General features: G+C 39.2%; 1 protein-coding gene across 4 annotated transcripts in view; it reads left to right on the forward strand.

Annotated features, from left to right (window-relative positions):
* trappc9 (trafficking protein particle complex subunit 9) overlaps positions 1-18,840 on the forward strand; it is a 233,446-nt gene that overhangs the window by 11,387 nt on the left and 203,219 nt on the right. For all 4 annotated transcript variants that reach the window (XM_040021480.1, XM_040021482.1, XM_040021483.1 and 1 more), the window contains 4 exons: positions 66-187; positions 3,229-3,354; positions 5,818-6,034; positions 14,186-14,329. In XM_040021480.1, the coding sequence (XP_039877414.1) occupies positions 66-187; positions 3,229-3,354; positions 5,818-6,034; positions 14,186-14,329 (609 nt within the window). The remainder of the gene's footprint in view (positions 1-65; positions 188-3,228; positions 3,355-5,817; positions 6,035-14,185; positions 14,330-18,840) is intronic.

Raw genomic sequence — 18,840 nt, forward strand, 5'->3', positions numbered from 1 at the left:
AGTGATGCACTGTCTTCTCTGTTTCTTTCCTGTACCAATCTTATGCTGTCCTGTTTTGACTGTAGGAGCCCTCACAACCAACGGCATTAGTGCGGACACCAGCACTGAGATTGGACGAGCAAAGAACTGCCTGAGTCCTGAGGACATTATCGAGAAGTACAAAGAGGCCATCTCCTACTATGGAAAGGTACTGCCCGAAGTGTACACGGCTGTTAAACCAGGTCCCAACCAGTGTGGTTGTTGTTGGGTTGGCTTGAGGATAATAGATTATTTTGCTTGATTTTTAGTTGGATCTTAAACATGAACTATTTTAAAATTGCTGTACAGATGATTACAGTAAAGCTTAATTGTCATTCAAAATTTCCCAATGAATTCCTTAACAATATATTCAAACACTAACAGGCAGGCTGTACATTTTCAATAAGAGTCTTCAGGGGACTAAACAAGGACAAGATGAGCTTCTTTCTAGCTGCTCCTTTTTTTTTTTTTGTAAGCAGTTGCCACAGCTGATGGATCTGCAAATTTTTGTTTGGCACTGATCTTTATGCTGGACGCTCTTATTGATGCAACCCTCACAGGAATTTGTGTCTCCTTCTGCTCTCAGACCAGAGCACAGAAGCCCTGTGACAGTGATTAGTCCCATGCAAATCAGCATTTCTGTGATATCTGCCATTCTGTTGGATACTTCCGGAGGCTTCATGCAATTGATTCTGAAAGTCTGGAGAACATTTTGGGCCACATGTTGTTTCCCAGCATGGAGGACGATGAGATTGACAGCACACATGGCGGCTTTTAGTGAGGAACGTAGAGGAACAGTTAATATATGACAGCCTATATTTAGTAACATAAGGTCAGTGTCATGCAACCAGGCACTTTTCCATCAATAGCTCATATAATCCTGTGATTTTCCACTGTACTTTTACAGTACTGCTAAGAATGATGTAATATTAGATTGTTGATATGTGGTTTTAACATCTTAAACTCGATGAACCCTACAGAAATGCCTACAGAATAGAGGAAAATTAGATTCCTAGCAGAGAGCCACAGATGCAGTAGGGAGGTCCTAAAGAGAGATTTTTAGCTATTGAAACAGCAAGACAAAGTACTAATGGCAGCCTTGTTCTTTAGATCAAAACACCCTCTGCAGATTAAGAGCATTTATTCTCCTTTAATTATACATGATAAGCAGCAGGTCCTGCCTGGGGCTGCACTTGTTCTCCAAAGGTGCTTTAGTTTATCTTTATTGAGGCTGTTCTCTTGATATTAGACTCGGTAAAAATGAGATGAGTGACCATCTAGAGGTTTGTGCTAAGAAGCAGCGTTGGACACTTGGCAAGATAACCTCATGTTTTATCCTGTGGTTTCACTGTATCAAACTACTTTGTCATGGTGCATTGTCATATGAGGATGAGTAAGGGGTCAGTGCATGCAAAACCACCACCTACTGCCTGATCACTTCTCTAACTAAAACTTTTGTCTCCCCTCTGTTTTTTGTTTTTTTTTTTCTTGTTGACTGCAGACATTTCTAAAGTTATTTCTTTGTTCTAGAGTTATAAAGCAACGTAATCCTAAAACAGAGAGCACTAAAGCCTTGTGCATGTTGATTTTATATGAAATTTGCAAGTCAGCCTGCAACTGCTTTGAATTCTGTTGTTTATCTGTTGTGTACTCTCTCTCAGCCAGTTTTAATGCCATCAGGCCTGCAGTGGAAAGAATAGGGCAAAAACTCTCTTAGGTGCTGAAAGAATACATCTAACAGCTCGCTCATTTAATTAGTTATTATAGCAGGAGCTCCCAGTGCTGTAATGATTGGTTATTTACACTGATAAGTCCATTAGATTATGTGGTCAGCATATTTTTGCCAGATTTCCCTCCTGGTTTTATAGTTACTAGTATTTACATTATCTGATGCAGTTAATACTACAGCTACATACAGCGCTTTCCTGACAGTGCTGCTTGGCTGTAGTAGCTGTCATGTTGATGGTGTATATTACGAGTTTAACCTCATATTTTTCCTATCCTGTAGTTCTGTTATTGTTTGTGAAATGATCTGCTCTGTTGCCAGTAGACCAGTGCTTGTTTGTGATTGGTTACATGCTGCAAAACCTCAGTCTTAATTATGTGGTTAACCCTGGTTTAACTTACAGAGTTGATAAGCACCTTCTTGTGAATAGTGGTTAAGTGAAGGGTAATTGAAGCCAGATTAAAAAAGATATGCTGAGTATCCCGATCTTGCTTCGTAGTACAAGCCGCAGAGCTTCAGGTTAATGGGTTGTGTTTTTGACTTGAATAGGGAATCAGATTAGAGAAAATAAAGGGTATTTTTCAAATACAGCCATTCAGTCTTTAGACTAATGCTCACACAAAACCAAAAGCGCTGGTAAGCAGAAACGTAAGCGTCGTAAACTGTGTAGTAATATTTATTGATTTCAGCAGGGGGCAGTATTTTATTTTGTTTGAGTTGTTAAGGACTTGTGCATGCTGACAGCAGCTGTTTGTTATTATTGCTATACTGAAGCTGCATGGGGGCAAGCATGGGGGCATGTGTAGATAGTAGGACTAGAAGCTTATTAGTCAGCAATAATGCACTCCTGCACACAGAAAAGTTATTGTACAGGTTCCATTTATAGTACAATGTACTTGGACCCAGTACAAAGTCACCAAGAATACTATTAAAGTATCTTTAATGCTTAGGGGAAGCCGAATAGGCTCATTATGCTTCCAAACTATTCAGAAGCAATCCTGCTCTTTATCTTCATTATTATAATTGCCTCTTTGCACTGACCTTCTTTCAGCCCTTTTACCTGTAACTAGTTCATTCAGAATTAAATTACATCTCAACACAGAGCCATTCAGATATTAATTGAATTTTAATAAGGAGACAATGAGGGTGGAAGTGGAAGGAAGTTGAGGGACGGTGAGGTTTGAGAAGAGAAGAAAAGAGGGGGGAAAAGGGGGCAAACTAGCAGCAACTGCTCAGCTTTTTCAGCAGAAACTGAGTAATGGTTGGGAATTCCTGAACGTAGAACAATAGGAGATCCAAGTTATCACTCTGGTCCATCTTCCCACATCCGCGTTGACTGATGAATACGGTCATATGTTAATGAGAGAACATTCTCCCTGATTATGTGGTGGGTTGTAAAACTCAAGGCGACTCTGATCGACTGTTCATTATTCATTAACACCGAGCCTCCTCCTGCCCCTTACTCCTCCTCTTATCTTTCGCAGTACAAGAACGCAGGTGTCATCGAGCTGGAGGCCTGTGTGAAAGCAGTCAGGGTGCTGGCTATTCAGAAGAGGGCCAGAGAGGCTTCAGATTTCCTGCAGAATGCCGTTTACATCAACCTGGGACAGGTACGCCATCTGACCGGGAAATAAAAGCTTTCCCAGCTGCACGGGATGATTAATATGACCACTGGCTCTGTGGTGGACAGTTAAATCACAGGACCTTTAGCAAAAAGACACTCTAAAATGGGCCTTGCTTGCACCATATTGTGCCCTCGGAGTATGTATTGCTTTTTTGGTCTTAGCTCTTTATCATTAGATTAATACATTTATTTTTGTGTCTGAATTTTTTGCTCACACGACTTTGAGTCAGTGAAGTTCTTCCAGGACACCTACGAGTACACTGATTCAGTTTTTTGTTCTCCTGTTGTGTGAAAATGCTTCAGTTTTTCTGTTTTTTTTTGTTTTTTTTTTGTTGTTTTTTTTTTGGGTTGTCATTGAAATTTTCCTCCTGTGTCATTGTTATTATTGTTCAGTGTGATGAAAGTGTTCTTAACAATTTTTATTTAGCGTCAAACTTCCAAAACCATTTAATGGAACAACTTTTTAAATGACGTGATTTTCTTTTCATTTGGTTGATGTTGGAAAGACATGTTAAAGTCACAGTGTGTAAAATCTCACCACTAGATGTCAGTAGATTGCAGTCAACTTTATCTAGTGTTCATATCCCTCCCATTTCTAGAGCACAATCCTAGCTACGGTGGCCCCTGTAGGACAATCACATTTTGGTCAGTCAGGAGGGATTAAAAATGTCAAATTTAGATGGCTCACATCTGTTATGAATTACAGCTGGCGTATTTGTGTATAGAAACATTTTTATTCACAAAAATCTCCAAAAGTGGATTCTGTTCATCTGACGTAGCGTTTTGTGGGAGAAATCTTTTGGCACTTATCCAAGTGACTTCTTCAGTCTCAGATGACTGCAGGTTTCCCCAATCTTATAAACAGGTTGTTGATCAATGGTCATGAGAATTTGTATAATTAAGATTAAGGAACTGATCTCCCAGCCCATTGTTCCTTCAGTGGGCTGGTTTCAGTCATTATGCAAATGTACTGTTTCTAAGGTTGGGGAAACCTGCAGTCAGCAGAGACTGAAGAAGTCACTTGGATGAGTGACGAAACGTTTCTCCCACAAAACGCTACGTCCAGATGAACAGAATCAACTTTTGGAGATTTACTTTCCTGGATGATTGAGAATGCATCAGGATATTCACAAAAATGTTTTAACATGTTTAAAAAAAATCTCAACACTAAGTGGTAAATCTTGAATAAAAAACCTGATATCTGTCAATTAAATAATAAATTTTTACCCCAGACTCGCTTCAAAAACTGCAGCACAGTTCTTCCATAGTGAGTGTAGGCTGTCAGTCACCTGTCGGTATGCTGGGTGTTCACGTCTATTTAATCTAGAGGAGGGTGTAAAACTGAAAGGAGTGATAGGAGTCGAGGAGTCAGTGAAGCTTACTTCCGTCTGGAAGTGATACTGAGGTGAGTTGTTGAGGATAACCTGAACTCTTCTGTGGTTAAGCACTGCTGCCTTTGCAGCCATTAGCTGGTGTTAGTAAACCTTCTTTGAAGTGGATCTAAAATTGCTTGACTTGGATGCTTGGCAAATAAACAATGTGATGAGTATAGTCAATGTGTTGATCATTTTTAGGACGCTTGCACCGTAACGTTAGCTGTCAAAATGTTATCTTATAGCCAGCTGCTGTGGTTTAGCCGCTTGTTGTCAGCTTTCTAGAGACAGAACGATTTCATGAGTAGTTTCTTGACAATACGTAATTGTGACAATATCAGGAATAAATAGGGATCTTATATGCATGTTTTTGTCAGATAGATGACCTCAGATCAGGAGATGAGCTGACGAAAATATACGGGTAACAAATAGTGTAAAAGAGCTGATTATGAGCTTTAAATTAAGTAACTTATAAGACAACAGACACTTTGCCTGTTTATTAATAAATCAAACCATGACATTAATCTTAAAAAACATCTGTACAGCTGCAGGACTCTCTAGATCCAATACAAACATAGATCTAAGAGCAGTGTCATTGAGATAGTAAGTTCATGACTGTAAACAATTTGTAACCAAATTTAGTTGTCCAGGAATGTCTCCCCCCCCCCCCCCCCCCCTTTTTTTTTTTTTCTTCCAATGAGCTGGGCAGACAGCATTTCACTTTTAACTAAATCTCAGCGTTTTAATGTCAGGCAAAGTCGTCTTTTCATCATCTTTCATCAATGGGTTTGGAATATTAATGCTGCCCTCTTGGTACATTAGAAGACACTGATAAAAAGATGCCCCAACAGAAATCTGTGTTTGATAAATTATATATCTACCTGACCTGTGATTGGCTTACAAAGTGGCCGTGATGTCACAAGAACACTTTTAAACAAGGTGATCTCACCATAATTTACCTCCCTCGTGCCTCTGAATATCAAAGCATGCACATGTATTGATTGATAAGATGAGGTGATTTTAAAAAGTGAATTTTCCAGTGCAGGAAGACATAATGGTGTTTCTCCCTTCCACAGCTGTCGGAGGAAGAGAAGATCCAGCGCTACAGTATCCTGTCTGAGCTCTATGAATTGATTGGATTCCATCGAAAATCAGCTTTTTTCAAGCGTGTCGCTGCCATGCAGTGTGTAGCTCCCACCATCCCAGAGCCTGGCTGGAGGGCCTGCTACAAGCTGCTGTTGGAGACGTTACCTGGGTACAGCCTGTCACTCGATCCTAAAGACTTCAGCAAAGGTAGGCTTGGTCACATGGTGGCTGAATAATATGTGGGCATAACAATTCACATTGTTTGTTTCAAGAACAAACAAACAAAAACCTACGGGCCATTCTTGTCCAGTCTCCAAACACATCTCTAACTACTTACCTCATATTATGGATGCAGCTATTTTTAATTATTCATCTTGCTACTGAAAAAAAGAAAATGGTAAACAATAACAGTAATGAGAGTGAGACTTAAGGTGTTTTTATGCTTACTTGCTGGGTGTCCTGCACTGATTTTGACATTGCGTCATGTGGCATGTGACACAGTAATTCCACAGCACCCCTCGATTGTAACCCGAAAGCTCATTTATTCACTCCCTGCAATAACGCATTTACTGTGGTGCTAAATTCAGTCCAGTTCTATTCTGTTTCATAAAAATAGCAGTTTTACTGTGGAGGCTCTAAACATGCGGAGGGAGGACTCACTGAAGAGTTACATGATGGAGCCAGTGCTCTGACACTGTGCTCACAGCCATCCACCTTTGCCAATTATGCACTCATTCTGATAAACTCTTCCCCTCTCATTACAAATAAATTAACACTCCTAACAGCACTGTCATGACCACATCAGGTGCAAAATAAAACAGGCTTTTAACAGTGTTGATTTTAGCACAGTAGCAGTAAATTGATCGGATTTAAATCGTAAATCATGGTGGTGTGATTCATCTTCTTTCCAGTTTTGGACTCTTAATTCCTATAAATAACATATGAAATAAGGCAAGCTGCAAAAATACTTTTGTCCATGTCTTTCAATTGCAAGCTGACACTGCTTCTCTGTAGTAAATACAGATTTTTAACACCTAAAGAGGATTTTGAGTTGGTGTGCACTGTAAATCTTGCTCCTAGTGAGCGACGGGGTTCCACGTTTAATGCCTCCTGTACACTCTGTCCTGGCAGCACCCTCTCCTAAACCAGACAGAAGATCTCCAGGAGTGAGAAGTGTGTCTGAAGTGTTAGGTGCTCCATGGGAGGAAGGGTAACGGGGAGTTGATGTTTGTGAACGGCTATAGTTAGATTTAGTTTTTCTTTTTTAAGGGTTGCAAGGCTGAAGTGCTGATTTTATATCAGTGAAAAGGAGTAATTCTCTGTGAATCAGTCTTCTCAAACTCTGAATTCTGTGCCCTCTCACAGGATTCACAGTGTGTGATTAACAACAGTGTCAACATATTTAATGGATTAAGCTGATGAAGAGCCTTCATTTCATTACCAGCTTTGCTGTCTTTTCACAAGCACTCTTTCAGGGTGTTCTGCATTCGAACCAACACTTTGTTCAAAGAGAGTCATGGGTGACACCTGACCTGAGCTCTTGTAGACTACTCTGTACGGCCTCCCCTGATAAACCTTGTACTCTTGCAGACACTTGACCCTTGCATGCTACAGCCTCTCAGTAGCAAGCACCGTCCATTCAAAAGAAAACCGCGCACAGAAACGTTCAGGGACATCGGTATTCTTGTTGTGATTGGTATTCAAGAGTTGTGGCGAGAGCGGATTTTGCTCTGATAAGCCTTTAATCTTGGGCCTTTTTTCCTTTGTAAATGCACAAACAAGCTGCATCTTTTAGGTCAAATGCTTGTCCTTTGAGCTGCAGTAGACAGCATTGGACAGAAGTCCATGATAACATTTCAGCAAATTGTAATTAAAGTGGTCTGGAGGAGAGCTGGACTCGATCTGCACTTCATCTGTATTCTTCTGTGTCTAGCCCATGACAAGGGACTTTGACCAAAGCGGCTGTCTTCAGACCCAATCAGGCGAGCACTATAGAGTTGCATGAGGAGGGGAAAAAAGGATTCTATGTAGAGGCAAATTTCACAGTGAAATGGGTGGACCAAAGCACTCGCACCACAATAGAACAGTTACAATCCACATTTCACTAAGTGTCTGGTTTAATAAGCTTTCAGTTAAAGAATTAAAAAGGTGGTTTTGGCACACATTTCTCCTACAGAGCTGTCAGACATTTGTGACTTGGAAATGTTTTGCTGAGAACAGGTTTGCTTGCTATTTTTCATTCCTCCTTCTTTTAGACTCATAAACTTACTACATAATCTTGATTTTCAAATACCTCATTTTTATCTTCATATTTAAAAAAGTTCCAAGTAGTTTCAATACAGTATGTTATGTTTAAATACAGTATTTAACCCTTTAAGACCTACCATAGAACCAAGTCCGACAGAGCTTATATTATATTTGTACATGCTGTAGTGCCATTTTTGGGAGCATTTCAAGTTGATATACATCAATACAACCATTATAGCCCAGATTTTAATAATATGTATTCATTAAGTGCATAGTAATTACATAAATTGCAAAAAGAGCAATAAACTACAAAAAAATTTAAAATCGTTTTTGTTTTTTTGACATATATTTCTAGTTAGAGAAATTTAAGAGGCTTATCCTTCAAAACTGTAAATACAAAAAAGTTGCACAAAATAGTTTCCCACCACAGGAAATTTATTTTGAGTGTCTTCATAGTTTTATTTTTGAAATACACCAATTTTTATCTACTGCAGGAAAAACGAAAATAAATATTATAGTGCAAATTTGCAAAAAAACCCCAGCATATGCATCAAAATAAACTATTTCCAGCAGTGCAATACGAGTCCTAAGCATCCTAGAAACGACACAGAAAGGCATAAAGTCAAACATTATGCCTTTTAAAAACACCAGTATAGGCTCATAAGGTCCTGATGGTAAAAAAAACTACATTTCTGCAAAATGACGTCACTTCCGGTTTCGGGCAGGTCATGGCGGACATGCGATAGTTCGCGCTGATGGACTAGGAAGTGTTACGAACAGCTGATCGAATCAGCAAAGCGTGTTTCTGGAATATTATGTTTTTGTTGCTGCAAGTGCTTTTTATGCAGTTTTTGCAAAGCTATATGTGGAAGGAAACTGTGACCTAGGACAAGCTGATGGCACAAGATGTAAGTACAACTCCTCCGGTTTCATAAAATTATTGTGCTACCTTATGTGTTTGCAGTGCTACCGGGATTTAAAAATAGTTACGCAAAACGGAGCGTGCCCGCTCAGACCGGCTTTAAAGGGTTAATGCAACATAAAATAATACACATTGATGCCTAGAGCGCTTCCTGCAGGTGGTGGCCCTACAGGAGGGTGGTCCCATGTCCTTTTTTGGGGCTGTGCCCCACCGGGCTCCATGGACTAAGGGTACCCACCCTGGGCCTTGGTCCAGGGTGAACCCTGTCCCAGGGAGGTTGAACTGTTCCCTTGATCTTTTACTCATAGTGGTTTTCTGAATTACTCTTTGTCTGGTCCCTCACCCAGGACTAAAGCCCCCTGACAACATAGCTCCTGTGATTCCTGGGACACACAAACCTTTCCACCACGATAAGGTAGCGATTTGCGGGGAGCCTTCAAAAATGAGCTTTTTAAAAATAACTTGTGCCAGTCATTTTGGAGAACTTGCCCCAATTCTTTTGTGGATTTAGACTTTTTCAGTTCTGTCAATTCTGTCACTGCATGTAATCCCACACTGACTCCATGATGTTAAGATCCAAGCTCTGTGGGGGCCATACCATCTGTTGGTGCAGAATCAATCTGGGACAGATCAGACACCTCCTCGATGATGCTGCATGATGAATTTAAACATCTGAAGTGGTTAAAACCCTTGCCAGAGTCCTGTCTGTACAATCTAGCTATTCTCTCTCTCCTCCCTTTCTTTGATCACATATCAGATATAAAGTTTACTGTTTGGCTTTTGTTAGAGGTAAAAGTAGATGGTTTCTTTGGGGGTAGAGCAAATCATTGAAAAATAAAACACAAACAGAAAACATGAGAACAATCCCTATTTCATTATTCTAACTCACTAATACAGGTAGAACTGCAGCGCATATCTTGGGAGTCAATTAAAATGTATAAATAATAGCATTATTCTATAAGGGCACTTCACTTAAAATATAATCATTTTACACAGTTCAGCATATAAGCTTCCTAAACAAGTCTTGGAGAAGAACAGTAGATAAAATCCACTGTATTCAAAAACTACTATATAACAGTGTACATAGTGATACAGTGATATGATGATACTTCATCACTGGGAATTTTAAAAAAAAAAAAAAAAAAAAAAAAAGAGTAATACATTGATTTGCAAAACCTTGTCTTGCATCCTGGATCTGAGTGTTTTCACATCTTTGCTTTTTCAAACCACACATATAACAATCAAGGGGCAGTTGTCACTTTGAAATGGTCCCTTTGGACATTAATGGGTTCTATAATTAGGAAAATAAACACCATTTTTCATGACTGAGACCCAAAACTCATTTACTTAGTATTTAAACTGAGGCCACTGACAAGGAGGGCTGAAGGCTGGTTGCCAGTAGATGTTAATACCAATGGACTTACAATTGGATGAGTCGCCCCCTGCTGGCCAGTGTAAACAATCAAAATGTTTTTGTTTCAGAGCTAGATAATTTTTGTAGTTTTGCCTCGGTACACCATCACAGTATATTGTAAATCAAACAATCAATATGTGATTGACGTGCAGACTTGGAGCTTTAATTTAATTAGTGTTATAAAAAATATCAACTGTTAAAAGATAAACAGTTGATAAACAGTTTCATGGCCAGGTGATGCCTTCTGCCGTGTTATTTCATGACAAATGAAGCAGGCATAACAGCTGAAGTTGATTCAAAGGCTTGAATTTGTATTTTATAACTTTTCACTGTAATTTTAATACAATTTGAAAATATGAGGCCCAAAGGGATGTTGGTGCAAGTGAGGGAGCGATCATTAGGCTGAAAAAACCACCAGAGGGGGAAAGAATGAATGAGAGAGAAAAGATTTTATGTACTGCTCAGCTTGGCAACAACAAAAAGCAAGAAAGGCTAAAAAAGAAGTGCATGATGACATAAACATTTCTGTGGTAAACAAAAACAAATTCATAACAACTTGCCAACTCAAGAACATTCTACAACAAGCTGCAAACCAGTGGTTACACAGATTATTATTAATAACGTTGTCAGAAAACATCTAAAAGAGCTATCGTAGTTCAAATTATGGAGGGCACTTTATGTTTTATACAAAGTCTATGGTAGTGTGCAGCTGCCTACTGTAACATTTAAGATTAATTTATTGATCGTGATGCAGCATGGGCTTCTAATGATATTATTGACGTAATCCTTTTATACAATGAATAAATACATGCAACAAATGTAGTAGGACATGGATATCTATAATTTGTTTTAAGTATCGAACTAATACTAAAGTAGTAAGTACTAAAACTTTTGGGAGTAGTGAAGTGTATTAGAACTTTTTGGATTAGCCCTATCACGCTGCAGGCTATATTATTTATCAGATAATTTCATCAAAGACGGTTTCATCAAAATCCTCCTAAAACCACCGATAGCACAAACACGGTGGAAAGGGCAAGTTCAGCAATTCTGATCATTTTTGTGTCCCACTGGTTGCTGCCTGGTAACTAAAAGTGGCATTGCTTAAAATGTAACATGCAATAATTTGGCTATTCATAATATAACATAAGTGTCTTCGTTAGTATGTTTGATTACGCTCTGGCCTCGCATAACTTTGAGTAGATATCACCACCTCAAGACGATTTGCCACTGCTGCAATGGCTGACAGCTGAACACACAGATTGGATGCCGGATTTGTTGAAGTACCGTTACATATTCTAGCTCTACTCTCCCAGCTGACGTACCAATTCCCACAAGGCTGATGGGAAAGTAGGAAATTATGGAAGTAAGCCTTTTAGCAGAAGGGATCAGATGAGAGTTTATAAGGCAATACAGTAGAGTTGCAAGTTCAAAAAAGAAAGAAAATGGGGATCAATAGTGCATTGCAATAAGGCTGCTGTGCCCAGAGACACAGTGGAGCAAATGGTTTTGTAAGTGGTTCATATGCCCTTTCTCACCACGCCTTTCTGCTGGCAGTAATGGGGACACTGCATTTTTCTGTCATCTTTTGTCCTCTTGCTGCTCTGTTGTCATTCTGTTGAATGAATTTTTGGAGTTCTCTCTGTTTGTAATAATTTGGATGCTTATAATTGAGGAGAACAATGGCTCTATGTGCCATCTCATCGCCCTACACAGTAGATCTGAGGCAGCTTGAGGGTACAGTGCCTTTTGAGTCAGGTTTACTGCATGACAGTGTGACTGCTTGGCCGTGGCACCACACTCATTATCTTGGTGGTGTGTTAATTGGATTGCCAGACACCTCCAGTTCAGCACTGAAAATACCACAAATGAACACGTTTTTCGTGTTTGAGCGAGAGCGACATGCTCAGAAAATCCGAAGTGTCCTTTGGATTACTGTCCTCCAGATAAGCGCCGTTTTTTGGCAGACAGGTGGAAGTCAGCTATTTTTAGACTGCTTAGTGGGTGCAGTTTTCATGACAGAAAAAAATCCCTTATGAAGGAATGGCATTTGCAGTTTTTTCAGATGGCAGAAGAAGTCAGGATGAATAACAGCCGTGGTAGAAAAATGCTGATAAGTAAAAAGCGTCATGGGCACGATTTGATGTTACTGGAAGTGGTATTTAAGCCGAGGAAACATCAGAGTGTTTACCAAATATCCTCCTTCCTTCCCTCTGGCCCCCACAGCCTCTCCAGTGCATCTACCCTCTAGTTTTTCTTTCCCACTCAGTGAGTCAACAGTAGACAGCTGGGAGTGGAGCAGGGCATCTCGTGGGGGGCTGAGGGCCTTATGTAACTGTTGGTGTCAAGATAGAATGCTATTAAGATGTCTTGTGGTGCTCTGCAGAAACAAAACACCGGCAGCTAAGTTAGCAAGCCAAAGTTTACACATGAATACTTTGAATTGATGGCCTCAGCGAATTAGTTTAAGCTAATTTTGTGCTTGTACAAGACGTTTGTGATCAGATCAGAGTTGGAGGAATTTGGCTCAAAATGAGTGCTAATTACTAATTATTCCAGACATCTCAGTAGGTCAGCGTGACCATCTGTTCATCATGTATCTCGACAACTGACTAATCTGCTTGAAACTTGGCAGGTGTATTTCTGGGACGCGAGGAAGTGTAACGCTGAGTTAAAGTTTGTTTGGATGATTGGTTGTCAGATGTTGGTGTAGTTGTTCTTGTGCTTCCCCAGTTGCTGACTGACTGGTAGATGCTCCACTGTACATATACACACAGGCATGTTTTTCTCTGTCTTTCTGATTGTTACCCAAAACGAGCCTTTACAGGTTTATGAAAAAAGAACTTGAAAAAAAAAAGAACTTAAAGAACTTTAAAAAAATATTTCTAACAATATTCATTGAATATTTCTTGCTTTTTGGTCTTTTGTTTCCTGTGACTTTGAATTTTTCTTGAAGTGAATAACCCTGATTATCTCTTCATCATGGCACCTGTTAGCAGGTGGAAAAATATGAGGGGGAAAATTAAGATTTAATGCGTTAGAAACAAAAAACATGTGCATTGTCCAAAGACATGCATGTTAGGTTAATAGGTGATTCTAAAGTGGCCCCAAGTCTGAATGTGGTTTTTCTGTCTTTATGTGTTCACCCTTTGATAGACTGCCGACCAGTCCAGGGTGTACTGTCCTCCTGGTATACTCCTCCATCCAAACCACAATCCCGAGTTGGACAACGGGAGAAAATGAATTGATTGAGTTATAGCCAGTGAAATCCCTAATTTCAACAGGAATATGATAACAAGATATGTTTGATATTATTCCAACAAAATGATTCAGTGTTATGACCTAACTCTAGCTGACTTTATGACATTTACCTTTTGTGTTTTAAAGCTGATCATCCAAAGATTGAGAAACAGCTTTTATTGAGTAACGGGGAGAGATCTTATAGAATATGTTTACAAAGAGCTTATACAGACAGGGTGGGAAATGTGTTAAAAGATAAAGATTAACGAATTAGCATCAGCATAATAAAACTCAACACCGTGCTGGCAGATATCAGCATAAAGATCTCAATACAATTTGAAAACAATATGGGAGATGATAATGTGAATGTTTGACATGGGACAACAAAGATTTAGCTGATCTGCGTCAGGCAGAATATGTCTCTGATGCATGTGGACTAATCTGATTTGATATCTGCATAACATTAGATGTCAGCAATGAGCTTTGTCAGCTTTGTAAATCTGACTTTTATTTTGTCATCTCTCTCCCTCTCCCCCAGGTACCCACAGAGGCTGGGCTGCTGTACAGATGCGCCTCCTGCATGAGCTGGTTTACGCCTCCCGTCGCATGGGCAACCCGGCCCTGTCTGTGCGCCACCTGTCCTTCCTGCTGCAGACCATGCTGGATTTCCTGTCTGATCAAGGTCAGCTCACAAAACACAGTCAGGAGGAAACTTGAAATTGAGCAGAACAAACTAATGTTTCATTGCAGTATTGAAAACCTGTGTGGTGCTTTTCAGCTTCATGCCCTGCCTTTAAAAAATAAAATAAAAAAAAAAAAAAAAATCTAGATGCAGCCAACCTGTCCCCTGGTGATTGCAGCGTTATACCACGAGTTTTAATAGTATGTGATACACAAAGCCAGCTTTTTCTTGGCGGAAATGCAACATTGTGCTCTGACCAGAAATCATGCGGCAGCAGCCAGGAGATGAAGCTGTGCAAGCCAGACTCTTCACTGGCTACACAAAAGAGGCCAGCGTAATCCCTGGTTGGCTACTATGAGAATTGATGGTGGGAGGGAGAATAAGGGAGATGAGGTGGGAACAAGATGAAGCAGACTCACAGTATAAAATATTAAATGTTAGCAAAGGGACTTCTGCAGCTCTGCCTAGGGTGTTGCTGGGACAAGCCTTCTTAGAAACGGCTCTGCTGGAAAAAAAATGTCAGTCTACAGCTTTACACACATCAAAGGGCAGAAAAGCCGTGTGATGTAATTACTACTTTGTTGTTGTATCACAAGAAGTGAGCGGGTATTTTCTCCCTGAAGAAAGTGACCTTGTAAGCCGAGTTCTTCAGCAGTGCTTTCTGCTGCACTAAAATACCATTTCATATTTACTTTGTAACTTTTTGGGCTCAGAGCGCTGTCGGGTGGAGTTTTGGTGCCCTCCCTTTGATTGCCTTTACTCCCGTCAGCAGTGTGATATTAAAAGTACCAGGAAGAAGCGAGGTCTTGTGAAATAAGTCCCATTTGATGTGTGCACATATGTCATAATAGGACAGCAGTTTACAATGTTCTCACTCCAAGTTTGATTCCTGAGCACATGTTTGGTGCATCATCATCATTAAAGTCACTAAACTGTACTTTTAAATGTAGTGAAACTGGACAGAGTGATAAATTAAACCAATTAGGTTCATTCAAAGTTATAAAAGCATCTCTGTCTCCCCTGTCCAAACTTCTAAAACAGCCAGTAAAAAGCTTTACTTTATTTTTCAGTAGTGTGATGTCTTTCTTCTGTTGCCGTGTCTTCTCATGACAAACATGTTGGCATATGTATCAAGAAAGACATGGCACCCATTTCACACATCCTGCCTTTACAAGGGCAAGCAATACCAAGTGTGAAGCATCCAGCTGTATACTATGGAGCTGGCATTGCCCTCAGCTGCTATTGTGTACGCTGCCTGCTTTATGTATTTATTTATTGGATGGGAAGCTTTGACAGTTTAATAAGTGTTATACTGTCTCTCCCTTTTGAAATGAAGTGAAAACTTGTTCTCCTGTGTTTGACTGGTTCAGCTGTTTAGCTAGCAGAGCTGCTAATGCTTTAGCATCTTTTTTGCCATGGCATTTAAAAAAAAACTGAGGCAACGTGGAAAACAGTTTGCTGGTCAGCAAAAGCTTGTCATTTGTGTTCGCTTAAACCAAAAATTCATTAATGTACAGTACTGTGAAAGTTCCCAGTTCCCCAATGTTAATAGACTGGGGATGTTTGTTTTTCCATTTATATGTAACTCACATAGGTGTTCGTATAGGGCTGTTCGATATAACGATATATATCAGATGATGATATAAAAACACATGAAAGAGTATGCAGAGTGTTTACGGATGAGAAGCAAAAAAGAGCCGCCAGGTGCTAAAAAATAAACCTTAGACTCAAACGTTAGAACAGGCTTTTCCCTGCAGCACGCTGTGTAATAAATACTCACAAAGAAAACGGCGGCCGTTGCAACCTATGTCTAAAAATGTGTAGTTTCAGGCATCGGTTAAAACACTCGACTCCAGGTACACGACGCCCAGCTGGACACACTTCTGCTAGCCGAGATTCACAGAATTTACAGAAAATGTTAAATTTTTGTGATTTATATCGTTATCGGGACAATGGATGTTTTATATCGGGATATGTGATTTTGGTCATATCGCACAGCTCTAGGTTCATAACGTTAAAAAGATCTGAGAACCTTTAGATTATGGCTGCTGTTTCTTGGGACGGAGAGTTTGTAGTAAGAAATTCCCTCACTACTTAGTTGTCTCTTCGTAATTTGCAGTAAAGAGCCCTCTATTCTGAATCATGTCTTTAAATCGGTGTGTTGTTTTTAAGTGCAAACGTGTAGAGCAAAGGACACTATTGTTGTCACTGAGTTCACTTACTTGTTATTTCTTTTGATTGATTAAGAAGTTTAAATATGGGCATGCACTTGTACTTCCATTATGTGCCTAATTTGACATGTTATTTCATTTTACCCAACTGGCAGTCTGATGAACAACAATGTGATAATTGCGTTGAATGTTAGGCATTACTGGTGCTTGGTGGCACTGGTGTTTGTATAGCTTCCTAACTGTGTGGCATCCAGGACTTTGGAAAATCTGAAAGAGGGTTTTTGGGTAAGTCTTATTACTATTTCAAGAGATTGGGTGAATCACGATGAACAATGATGCAATGTTTTCCTTGTTAAATTTCAGTGACCAGTGAAATTGCCTTGGCAAAAATGCTTCATATCAGTTCCTGAACTGGTGCATTGATATTCTTTTCTTGAGTTTTCAGACTTGCATCATTAATTCAAAGGGCAGATTGACATTCAGATGTGATTGCCTGCATCAGATTCTCTGAACACGTGTTCTGTTACAGTCATCCTGAAGTTTGTTTTGAGAATTTAAATTGAATTAGCCAGCTGTATTCACATGCATAATTAACACCCAGAACACTGAAGTGGGTGCATGGGTACAGCAGTAACTGTTTATATTTAGGCATAAACTTTACTACTTGTATATCATTATCAAGTTTAGTAAGTCAATAATAGTTATGTTTCTAAGGTTGTTCAGTGCATGCAAGGATCTTTGACAAATGGAACTTGCTGTGAATTACAAATACACTAAACTACAAAAATAACTGAAGTGAGGCGACTGATGCAACACACCAACTGTCCTGTCTTCTTGAGTTTATAAACAGGAGTTGTCTGAAAGGAGCAGCAACAGTGATTTTTTTCATTTTATTCATACTGCTGCATAGTGACAAAAATGTGTATTTGTTTAGTACCGTTTGATTTGTTCTTTGGTGCTGTATTTGCTCCATATATCACCTTGGGTTTGGAGAATAGGACTGATATTATTTGTCAACTATCACGATTTGCTTTAATAGTTGTAGTGTAGTTAATCTTTAAATAGTGGACTTATGCATGTAGCATGGCTTATTATGGATGTGTAACAGCAAAGTGCTGTTACAGGAAGTGATAGTGAACTAGAATGAGAAAGTTACCGTGATTCCAACTGGGGACATGCAGCATTTTCAGGATGTTGGGTCAAACAAAAGCATACTTCTAGGTTACAGCATGCAAACTAGGTGTTTCCCGTGGATTTCATTTAGTACTTTTCTTTTGGCTGTTAGTGATCAACTGCAAGACGTTGTGACGACCATTTTTACGACAGAGATTTCCTGTTGGAAGGCTGATTCATGAAGGTTTGCAAATAATTGCTGTCTAATTTAGAAATACAGGCATATCACCAACACATTGCAATCAATCTGCAGTACGGTACTTAATTACTCCCAGGAAAAAGTAATTTGTTAATACTTAATTTTCATGTTACTCTGTAAAATAACCTGAAACGCATTGCCTCATAATTACCGGATAAGAATATAGACCTGAGGCTACAGTCTCACACACCAACAGAAATCCCTATCCTAATAATGATACACCTGCTTAAACGTAAGCAACACATTTATGCCATTTACATTTGTGTGTGGTTACTTCAAGCCATTGGCTTGACCAGTATCTTGATAATTACAGTGTCTGTGTTGCTAATGTATGCCATTCAGAATTCTCTTTATTGTTATTTTTACTTAGTCATATTGAAGTAGACGTATATACATTTTGTTGGGCACCACTTGTTTTTCTGGATAGCCATTGAGTCTATGGGTGCTGGCTTAGATCTGTGCTATCAGCGTTTCTTTTTTAACTTTGTTGGTATCTTGTAAATAAGCAGAGAGGAAGTGTTTCTTTGTCAGCTAAAATGGTTTACTATGCATACACAGTTTTGTAAACTAAAGCAGAAGTAAGTTTAATATGGCTTACCTTATATAGTATGTACTTATAAAGTTGTATAGTGAGTTATTCTAGAGAAATTGTCGCTTTAAAAAAATTGTAGTGTTATTTTTTAAGATTCTTGTTTAACTTATGCTATTTTTGTAACTGCTGGCATTTTGTTAGCAATACAGACACAAAAATCTAAATTATTCCTAAAACTGTTGACACATGTGTCTGTTGCTTCCCAACAGTTTTCATTGCACTATATAATTTAATAAGTCTCTCTCTGAATATAATTCTTTTGTCTGCGCGATCATTAAAGTTACTTGAAGCTCTAGTCTCACTGCTTCCTTGTAGTGCCTATAAATAATAATAATAATAAAAAAAAGAATGTCTTACAGCAAATACAGAAAACACC

Source organism: Simochromis diagramma, unplaced genomic scaffold, assembly GCF_900408965.1.
Source record: "Simochromis diagramma unplaced genomic scaffold, fSimDia1.1 OVJJ01000753.1, whole genome shotgun sequence".
NCBI lineage: Eukaryota > Metazoa > Chordata > Actinopteri > Cichliformes > Cichlidae > Simochromis > Simochromis diagramma.